The sequence below is a fragment of the Notothenia coriiceps genome, unplaced genomic scaffold, assembly GCF_000735185.1.
Source record: "Notothenia coriiceps isolate Sejong01 unplaced genomic scaffold, NC01 NC01_scaffold00024667, whole genome shotgun sequence".
NCBI classification, from domain to species: domain Eukaryota; kingdom Metazoa; phylum Chordata; class Actinopteri; order Perciformes; family Nototheniidae; genus Notothenia; species Notothenia coriiceps.
In genome coordinates, this window is record NW_011357368.1 from 3,545,800 (window position 1) to 3,557,052 (window position 11,253).

Here is an 11,253-nt window from a genome sequence, read left to right on the forward strand (position 1 = left end):
GGGGGGGGGGGGGAGAAAGAGAAAATGGTAGTAGGGAGGGGAAGGGACAAGAGGTAATTTTGGTTCTCACAGTGACCAGTTTTTCATTTGGTCAGTGAACCCTAGGAGTGGAGAGGAGGGGGAGAGCGTGACAAGTAAGGAAGGAGAACTGGATGGATTTCTGAGTTTCAATTAAATGAATCCCCACTGATGGTATTTGATATGTTGGGTGAAGACTTTCCTTCTTGGTTTGTCCCAAATTCTGTCTTCAGGAAGGGGCTTAAATGGCTCCGTCCTGGTTTCCTCTGTGAGCCCTGATGGAAGCCCTTCTGTTTATGAAATCCTGTTGGTTTTAGTTAGCTTTGTATTAGCATTACTCTTTGTCAACGGCTCATGGTAAAGGTGAGTGACTTCCACAAAGTCTATACACCCCCAAACTGACCTTTTAATCAGTGGATCCAAGTGTTATGCACATTCTAGAGACATTTGTAGAAGCTTCCTAATCTCAGGTCCCATTCACTGTAGCTCAGTGTAGTGACACAACTAAATGCTTGATTCATCCTGTCCAAAGTAATAACAGACTGTGACTGTGGTTAGCCATCTAGCAGAAATTGGCCTGATTTAGATTTCTATTCATTTATGGTAGGTTGCTCATTTCTTGGAGCAATATCATCTTTCAAGTAGTTGCATCAGTTTCATGCAATTCTTTTGAGCTAACATTTGTTCAAAGAGAAATATTAACGGCAAAACAAAGCAATGAACCTGCAGTGTGCATTATGAACTATTTTGAAATGGATAAGAGACAATAGAACCAATGTAAAAAAAATAATATATAAATTCAGGAAAATGCAATAATAAAACCCGAACAGATGCAGTAGTGCAGCGACTACTTTCATGATACTCATTCATTGTTTATTCACTTGCACTTGTTACAATGATAAAGCATAGACAGAAAAGAGAAAACAAATAACATATGGAGCGAGTGAGATAAGAACCTTGAGGTGCTTATGATAACCTTTCACCCCGAAAAAAAACAAAGCTCAGAGATGAAAGGAAATGCCTCAAAAAGAGACGGCTGGAGGAAGAAATGAAGAGATTGTGTCATTTTGAGGGAAGCTTCAAACTGTGTAATTGATGAGAAACAATGTCTATATTATGAACTGAAAAAGTGTGTGCTTGCTGTCTGGGCGTAAGTATTATACAATTATAATCTTCTGTATTTATGGAGAAATGCAAAGGCTGGAGTTAACATTTAAAAATATATAACAGCGTTCTATGCTTTAAAAGTAAACTTGCATCACAGTGGCGGTCTGTTCATACGGTTTACCTGTGTTCGGTGAGGTGGTTTTTGGTGTAGGATTTTTTTGTGAAAGTTTTCGCGCTTTTGTTTTTTTAACTTTTCTTACTGTGAAACTGGGTCACACTTGGAATCTATTGTGAATCCAGCAGCCACCCTCAGTAAATGAGCAAACTTCTCTGAATCACATATCTTTCGGTGGCGAGTGTTTGATATTCAAAACTCTTTTTCAGTGGAGTATTCCTGAAATATTGAAAATAAGTATAACCTTATTGGTAGGTGACACATCGTGAAGTACATCACAGTTTAAAGGGGGGGGAGGGGGGAGATTAGCACACTTAAAGAGAATGCCATTACCCTTTTGAAATGTAAGGTTAATTTAAAGCTAAGCCGCCAACACCCGATCAATCCCAATGACTGTTAGACATCTCATTATCATATTTAATTAAGCCAACATCAATCTAAAGGACAGAACACAACATTAGAGTTGTTCAGGTAACACTAGGAGCAGCCTACTCTTAGGTCATTACTAATCATCTGTTTTTACAGTGGGTTTTACAATCATTTAAACATCAACAATTGTATTTCTCTGTATTTCTTTAAGGATAACAGCTTCACCAAGATCAACCATGCTACTTCAAGATCTCCTAGTCCATATTTGGATGGTCAACTTGAAGTCCACCCTGAATCTCAAAACATGGACCAAACAGCACCAACGGAGCTCAGTCCAGCTTCCACCGGCATGCAGTCTCCATCCAGTGGGGGGTCGGAGGCAGCTGAGATGGCCCCAACACGCTGCCTCTCACCCAGTGTGACACCCAGAAGGCAGGAACACAAGTGTGGCCCGCGTGGATCAGACACACTGAACCAGTTTGTGGATGAGAACAGCAGTGTCACGCTTTCCAGAAGTCTCCTGCATGAAGTCAAATTAAATGCCTCCACACAGAACAAGGTACTGCTTATATATACAACAGGCTCTATTTTGTTTGTGACAGAGAGGCAGAGCTAAGAAGGACTCTTGAAAAAGTTTGTTCCAACACCGTGCTGAGACGGATCAGACTACGGACTGTTGCAAATTGAGGTTGGCCGCTGCTCCAGTTGAAAAGATCCAGGATCAGAGGATTGTCAACTGGAGCGATCACAAGGCCTGAGGAGAGATCAGTCACTTGGCTGTTGCTTTCTGCATTTACGCGACTCACTGCTGAGACAAGTCCCAGCATCCTTCTACGGTACAGCTCCTAGCTGATTATTTGTGCCGACTCCGGCAGGCAGCATGCAGTGAAAGCTTTGACTGAAAGGTTGTCAGAAAAATATGACAAGGATTTTGTTTCCCTCCCTCCAGCCCTGGTTTATTGACTGCCATTGATTCGACAGCAGGGAAACACTAGGCTTCCTTGCACAAATCCAGTTAGCATAGCACTCTCTTAAATCAATAGATCCACTGTTAAAACACATTTTCTTTAGAGGGTAAGTAGTAGTGTCCAAAGCCGCGTTGAGCTCTGTCTGAGACCACTGTCTGCTGTTTTTCTCTATGTTGTTGTTTGCACAAAGCATTGTATCAACTATGTGGAGAGTGTATCTGTGGTTCTGACTAATTGAAAGACATTCTTTTGGGGATTTCCTTCAAATAAGTCATGTGTTTGTGTACAGGTGATCAGTTTAAAGGAAGAAGGAGCCAACACCGTACACCCTAATGACTCCAGTGTTTACAACTTACACCCGCTTAGCAGTCTACGAACACATGGGGAAGATGAAGAAGAGCTTCGAATGCTGGCAAGTCTCAAAAGAGAGCATGAGGAAGATGAATGTAAAGCCTCAGGCCTCAGTGCCTCTCAGATCCAACACTGTAATGTCAGCGTTAGCATGAGCAGTGACGACGCTTCTACCTGGACCCACATCTCCAAGGTCTGTACCATCATCCTCTTCTACCAGCAGCTCATGTGCAGCTCGTCTCACTATTTACAATCATTAGCACCTTGTCCTTCTCTCTATCGCCCGTGTGGAATCATTATTTTGACCCCGGTTGATCCTCGCCCTTGTTAATTTACATATCAAGCCCCGGACTTATGCAAACGTGAAGTGCTAATGCACCTTTTTCTCCCGTGTGTTTTCTGCATTACAAAAGATTATGGAGATCGAAACACATTGATTGGCCTCTTATAGCTCTTAAAAGCACACTGGCATAATATCCACAGTTTCCCCCAGTGACTAGAAAACATTTAGGTCATTTGAAATGATCCACACAAGTCCTTTTAGAATTCAAGGATGGTGCGGTTTGCTCTTGGCTATTGAAGGTCATTTATATCTATGGGCAATTAACATAAGCACATTGCACTTATGGAGAGAGAACACTGCCCTGCCTGGCCCTGCTGGGTCCACTGCACGATCCCCATTGAATAGAATGATTACAAATGCTGGGGTCATAGCCCTGTTACTATTTCTCGACATGCAGGTATCCATTAATATACTGAGATTCAAGCAGAACTGTGACTTCATGCAGGGATTATCATCTCATGGTTTCTCCAGAGGACACAGTGATGGGGTGTCAATTGTCAAATCAAATGTTGTATCTTCCTACTGTACCCTCAGAACAGTTTTCCACGGTGACAGGTTACGTTTCCACTCGACTTGAACAAACCCCGATGTGATCCTTTCCAAATCAGTCACAGTGGTTTACTATTCAAATGCATATGGCAACAGCACCACCATCAGCATATTAATAAAATGCTTTGCCAAAATGAGAGAACACAGAAAAGTAATTTATTTAATACAAATATTGTTCTTATTTGATGAAAAGTTTTGAAAAATAAAACTTAAAGGCAGGGTAGGTAAGAATGGAGAAACCAGCTCGAGTGCGCTAGAATTTGAAAATACACAACCGGAAAAAATCTGCCACTTCCTTACAGAGTCCCTCCTCCAACACACACGAACGCGCACATGACCAATGAGGGCACGAGATAAGTTTGTGCACGAGATGGAAGGCTGACAGGCAGGTAGGCCATCTAGTTATTTGACCCGGGCCGGCTCAGATGATTGGTCGTGCTTTTTACAGTACTACGGCTTCCACAGATGACATTTTTTATGTATTTATTGTCAAAGCACTTAAGATATTCATGGCTGTCGGGATGTTAAGAGCATTCCATGATGGAATATAACAAAAAGTGTTTCTGAAGTGAATTACCTACAAATATAATATAATATAATATACCTATAAATAAAAACCTAACAGGTGTCTGTCAAAGATAAAAACAAGAAAAGTTTTGGGGGGCCTTGGAAGTGAATAGTCACAAGCCATGTCTTGCCTCTAGATGCTGTGATTCAAGTGCCTGCTGTTGCCGTCTTTAGTGTTGTGTCCACTTAGATGTCAGACACCTTAATATGTATTTGATGCACATTCTCCCTGTGGGCACATGACTGAGGTAAGAACTGCCAAATCAGAGGTTCTTCAGATGGACCATGACGTCTGGTTAAAGCTACAGATGGCAGTGTGAAAAAAGATGACACTCAAAAATAAGAAGTCTGACCAAAATCCTTTTTGAGTTTAATACTCCCCCTGATATCAGACAGAAGGTGGGTCCATTCAAAGGTCTGTACCAAGGCAAATACTCACCCTGTCTTAGCTTGGAAACTGTCAGCTTCTTTTAGGGCTTAACGCTATATTTCATCAGCATTAACATTAAGTGTGCATGCACATTATTCAAATTGGAGGACTTGCAATGTCTTCTAATGAAATCATACATATTTTTTCTACAACTTTTTTACTGGTTGATGATACCAAAAGAAAACTGCCATGGTTCTCACTTTCCTTGAGCAATCCAATGCAATGTTTCCCATGAATTACCTACAGCCTGGGTTTGTCCGTTTTAATAATAGAGCGTATATATTTTTGATCTTTTCATGAGTTGGATTCTGAGTCTGTCCACTCAGTGGGTCAAAGATGGCCGCCCTTGGTCGGAGGTTCCTCTACCAGTTCTGGCATATCCATGCCTGGTTTTATTTTAGTCAGCCACAGCTGGCTATAGGTTTGAGTAGGTTGCTGTGAAAAAGGCTTGGGGTGAAAGAGTCTAAGAGCTTCACATAGCTTGGGCCTTGCCCCCTCAGTGCAAAGTAATGCTGCAAAGTCAACAACCCACCCAATTCGTATTTAAACACTGATCCTGTGTGTTGTAACCCCGCCTTGTGGGTGTGACTTTTCGAGGTGTCATTAATGTTTGTATCTATAACCTGCAGCCAAAATGTAAATTATCGAATGGTCAACTAGAGCAGGAAAATTGCCACAACTGATTAATGTGAGCAGTGTGAAAGACTAAATCTAGTTTTTAGAATCTACACCCTAAAAATGACACGAGATAATGATCAGATTTAGCTTTCCATATAAAGATGATGAGATGCCTCTTCTGTCTAACATTCTGCCAGTCGGTGTCTGTGCCAGAAGCTCTCCAAGCCATGGCTTAAACATTTAGAGCAACATAGTCAATGTTCAGAAGATGAGTTCAGCAATTGTACAGTGAAACAACTCTTTACCAAAACCACTACATGTCCTTTGCCTTTTCCTTCACATATAAATAAGTTATATCCTGAAACACCTACATTGGCATTCAGCCAGGTTCCTTTGCGGAGAAAAGTGTCAGCTTTCGCTTCACTAAATAACACATGTAAGAAATTCCAATTCTGGAAGCAAGCTTCTTAATTTAGGTGTGCAAGGATGAGTCCTAGATAGTTCTTAAATCAAAGGAGGATAATTAATATTAGATGTGTTAGAGGAATACATTTTAGATGGGAGAGGAGTGGCAGGTCTACAATGTGGGGGTTAGTAATAGGAATAGCATATATAGACAAAAAAGCATAAAGTGGGGCATATCCAAAGCAATCACCTGGAAACTGACTTGATAAAAAAGGCTGTAAGATGGATGTTAAAAATAAATTATCTAGCACCAGAACAGTTTGGTTGGATATTGCCAAACAAGTCTGTGCAGCCCAGAAATGCAGTGCAGCAAAAACAAATGTTCTGATTCAAAGGTACCTGCTGAGTTTATGTCTCCATAACAGAGGGCAGGCAAAGAGCCAGAAATGATTCAGTCTACTACAATGCTGATCAGAGACCAGCGGAGCCCTTTTTGTTTATAGCATCATTTGACTGAGCATGCAGGGTAGCAGATGATGCTCAGGAGTGGTTAATGGTCAAACGTTAGAGGTCAAGACTGGGGCCGTTTCTCAATGTCGAGTATACCTGCTGCAGAGCCATTATTTCAAGTATACTACGTCATCGAGGGGCGCCGAATGCTGGGCATTTAACATGCATTTAAACAGTCCTTCTTTACGGTTTTAAGGAAAAAGGCGTAGGCAAAGCTGGTGTATAGCCAGAGGTGGGAGAAGTACTCAGATCTTGTACTTGAGTAAAAGAAGTACCAGAGTGTATGAATACTCTGTTACAAGTAAAAGTCCTGCGTTCAAAATGTTACTCAAGTAGAAGTACAAAAGTATTAGCATCAACATATACTTAAAGTACCGAAGTAGGACTTATTATGCAGATTGACCTATTTCAGAATAATATATATTATATGTTTTTGATTCTGCAAAGTAACTAAAGATATGAAATAAATGGAGTGGATTAAAAGTACATGATTTTGAATGTATTTATTGTCGAAGCATTTAATATATTCATTGCTATCGGGATGTTAAGAGCATTCCATGGAATACAACAAAAAGTGTTTCTGAAATAAATTACATACCCCACCTTTAAGTACAATACTTGAGTAAATGTACTTAGTTACTTCCCACCTCTGTGTACTGTATAGCAAACTTTAAGCTTAGACTTTTAAAAAAAAAAATTCTGAGATGTAATACTGAAGATTTTGTTCCAAGTCTTCACATAGACTCTGCCGCTACAGACAGCCAGTGCTGCTGTGTTCACACACAGACCACGTTTTCTTCAATTAAGAGGTGATCAAAATAAGTAATGTATTTCTGTTAGCAGCAAATGTATTTTTAAGACTTCTGGACCCAAGCGTTCTCTTTTATTCTGTAGTCCATGCAACTTTAACTGACCATTTGAGGCTCTGGGATTTACATTACAGATAGAGTACAGAAATGGTTCAGCTCCTACTTCCCCAAACGATTTGTTCCCATCACCTGACAGGTGACTCATCATCATCATCAGTACACATTACATGCACAATTCCACTGGGTACAATTTTAGGTGCAGCCTTATTTTTAGAAGAGGATTAGATAAAGAAGGGACTGGAGCACGAAGATAGCTACATTTACTTAAGCAATGCAAGGACTTCAGCTTCAGAATGACAGCATCTTGATCAACGTCATGTAATGTAATAGCCTTTAAACAGGCACTAGATTTAAATAGCCTCCTGAGGCTATAATATGGTCTTTAGCTTTGACAAGATGGAGAGGGTAATGCACCGAATACCACCTCACACTGAATGTGAAATATTTTCTTATCTTATTTCTTACAGCTCACACAAAATGTACCTTTTCATGTTTTTAAAAAGCCCAAATAACAAATACAACCCAGCTCCAATTCTTTCTCACCAAACAATAGTTAGTGTGCAATACATTTGTGAACACATTAAAGATTTGAATGATCCCTTGATCTTGGTTTGTTTACCCTACATTGTTCTCCCCTTTGTTTTTCTACTTCTTGCTGTGGACTTCAGGTTTGTTTTGACAGTTAAACATGAAACACACATATTATTTGTGTTTGTTTTAGAGAGAATGTTCCTTGCATTTCTTGATGTTGGTTCTTGATCTCTGTGGGGCATACACAGATGTAGGTGGGGCAGTTTTGATGATGTTTGCCTATAGATAGGGCATTGTTGTGATACTGGGCACCTAGGCTAATGTTATGGACATTGGTCCCTTCACAAAATGTAGGTTGTTCCCTGTAATAGTTCGTCCATCAGAAATACATTTCTGATGTAAGACAATGATAATATGTTCAGTAATAAACTTAAAACTTAGTCTGATAGTGGTGGATTTATGAGTATTCAAGGACTTTTTTTAACCAAACTTTTCATTTTTTTGTTATATTTCTGATCCAGCCAGTTAATCAGGGTCACCACTATCAGAAGGAAATGAACCCACTCTTTCAATCAAACCCTAGGTAAGCATGTGACACACACACACACACACACACACACACACACACACACACACACACACACACACACACACACACACACACACACACACACACACACACACATTTGTAGCATAAATAATCTGCTGAGCTGTGTATGTCTAAAAATATAATAAAATCAGCAATACAAGAAAAGGCTGACACAACAACACTTGTGTATTGATACAGAAGAGATCTTTAAAAAGAACTGACATGTGGTCCCAAGGAACTGGGTTGTTTGTAACCAAGTCTTTGTGAGAACACGTGACAAAAGACTGGTGTATTTTATATATTGCCTTATGTAGTCTGTCTTTGCTTGCATTTACATGAAACTCCCTGAAGATCACAATCAGATAATAACCAGTCACTGCAGAATTAAGGCTAAATGTCAACTGTCAGATAGATATGCAAATCAAGGCTTTCTGGTTTACAGATTAGTATGAATAAATTGAGTGTGTTGTAGTTCTTCTCCCTTAACTGCTGTTGTTATTTTCATACTTTTGAAGTTGATATGAACAGTGAAACAAATTAGGAAATAGGAAACATTGCTATAAATCTTTATTATTCATATCCTTCATACGTTCAACTTGTCCATGGTTTTTCCTTTTTTTATTCAAATGAATGTTCAAATTTGACACATTTTCATTTTTTTCATTAATTTTTCCACTCTTATCTTCTCATACATACAAAGATGTAGAAACCTCATTCAAACTTCTAAATGTACCACATCTTTCAAAAAGTCTGGATTTATACAGTCAATTAGAAAAACCCTCAAACCAACTCCTCTTTAACTTCTCACATTACCACATTCACATAGAAACTCCACTCAGACTTTGAAAGTATTTTGGACTTCCTCTGATAAATTCAACTTGTTCAAATGTTTCTATACTTTTCACACTATTTCAGTTCAGGTTTATGCCATTTCAGAACTTAAGGGGGGTTTTTACATAAGTTTAGAGCTTGCTTGAACATTTTATTTATTATACAACCAAAGCAGGCCTTGTTAATTCCCGACAACAACCCGAAAATGAGCGATGAAGAGAAGAAACGCACCAAAAAGGAACATTTTGTGGCAATTAAAACAGCATTGACCAAAGTCTATTTAGTCTTTGTTCTTCTCAACTATTATATACCAGAAACAAATATTGCAATCTCAGTTTCCTCAATAATGTGCAGCCTTTACTTCATACATCAAAACATGTATGCTTTGAAACAGACATCTCGTGGCACTGTTAGCCTTAAATGACATGAGTGAAAAACACACTGCTCAATTGATTCCTCCTTTTATTAACTGAGACCAGACATTTCACGAGGGAAGCATAAACAGTTACTTCTCTAACCTGCTCTAATCATCACACTGTTGGCACTAGGCGCATGCATTTTACACTGTGTGCAAAGTAGGGTCTCCTGTCTTGCAAACATTAAGCGACAGTGGTTAAAGTCTTGAGCTGAAAGTGGTAGGATGAGAGGTCTCAGTCTAATCTCTGTGAAATGGAATTTCAAGGACGGAAGTCACATGACAGTTACCGTCCCCATGGCAACATTTAATTGCAGGTAGGGACACAGAGCAGATTAAGATGAGTTTATAAATCCAGTTTGAAACATGCAGATGTTTTTTTTAATTCTTCCCTACTGTAAGGAACTGAGAGGCAGAGTAGTGGGAGGCACCTACATTCCTAATAGGTGGCTCCACCCGCTTCCAATTAACAGTATTGGGAGCAGGTGTGGAGACCTCACACCTGGTGCTAATCACTCCCTCAAGGGAGACAAAGCAGACAGAGTTGCTCAGTTGTGTGTGGCACATGGAGGGAGCAGGAGACTCCCAGTGTGAGGAAACATTTTGTAAGCTGGTAAGTCGGTTAGCGGCCCGGCTACGTTAGCCTTTGTATAGTTAAAGGTATTTTTGAGTTTAACAGCAATAAAGCCTCTTTTTTGGACTTGAACACTGCCTCTGTCGTGATAGCTACACTACCACTTTTCTCTTTATCTGCCCAGTCCTGTTACACCTACTTATTAATACTTTGACTTTAAAGATCTCCTATCATGCAAAATGCACTTTTTGATGTCTTTTATACATAAATATGTGTCCCCGGTGGGTCAGGGAACTCACAAAGTGTCATAAAATAAAATAAAACTTTTCCTCCTTACCCCCATCTCTGAAAACGGGGATAAAACGGAGCTGATCCAGATTTGCGTCGGATATGACGTAATATCGGAAATTTGGGCTGGCTTTACACCCACGGCCCTATCAGAAACGTCGCTATCAGAAACAATGCACAACGTATTTTAGAAGTAATATGGTCTTTGTTTACATTAGCAACCATCGCTAACACTCAGAGCTAACCTGTACTGGAGAGAGCATGTGTAAAAAAGCAGGATATAAAAAGGTACTCACCTTGTAGTAAACNTAGCATCGCTAACACTCAGAGCTAACCTGTACTGGAGAGAGCATGTGTAAAAAAGCAGGATATAAAAAGGTACTCACCTTGTAGTAAACCCGCAAGAAAAGAAGCATTTGAGCTCAATACCGTTTCAGAAATAATCCTTCAAGTGGTTTGGAAAATATATGGTGTTTCATCATGGCAGCATTTAGCGGCATCTGAGCAGAGCAGTCAGCCTGCATGCTCAAAAGGGGGCGGGGCCAGCAGAGAATCAGCCATTCTCTAATGGCGCATTTCCACTACAGCGCGGAGCTCGCTTTAAGCGTGCCGAGCCGCGCGGGGCCCGTTTTTGGTTGCGTTTCCACTTGGCGTAGTTCCGGCTAGCAGTTAATATTTCACAGTTTTCTGGCCCCATAAAATCGAGGTTCTTTCCGGGCCAACAACCAGGCTGAGTCGGGCTGAGT

General features: G+C 40.2%; 2 protein-coding genes across 8 annotated transcripts in view; both read left to right on the forward strand.

Moving 5' to 3' along the window:
• LOC104955206 (protein FAM3C-like) overlaps positions 1-11,253 on the forward strand; it is a 48,358-nt gene that overhangs the window by 21,720 nt on the left and 15,385 nt on the right. The window lies entirely within an intron of this gene.
• Positions 1-11,253, forward strand: part of cfap20dc (CFAP20 domain containing) — a 31,887-nt gene that overhangs the window by 14,902 nt on the left and 5,732 nt on the right. For 6 of the 7 annotated variants that reach the window (XM_010782464.1, XM_010782457.1, XM_010782461.1 and 3 more), the window contains 3 exons: positions 1,881-2,228; positions 2,927-3,181; positions 8,332-8,393. In XM_010782464.1, the coding sequence (XP_010780766.1) occupies positions 1,881-2,228; positions 2,927-3,181; positions 8,332-8,393 (665 nt within the window). The remainder of the gene's footprint in view (positions 1-1,880; positions 2,229-2,926; positions 3,182-8,331; positions 8,394-11,253) is intronic. The other variant, XM_010782463.1, reaches the window with a different exon arrangement.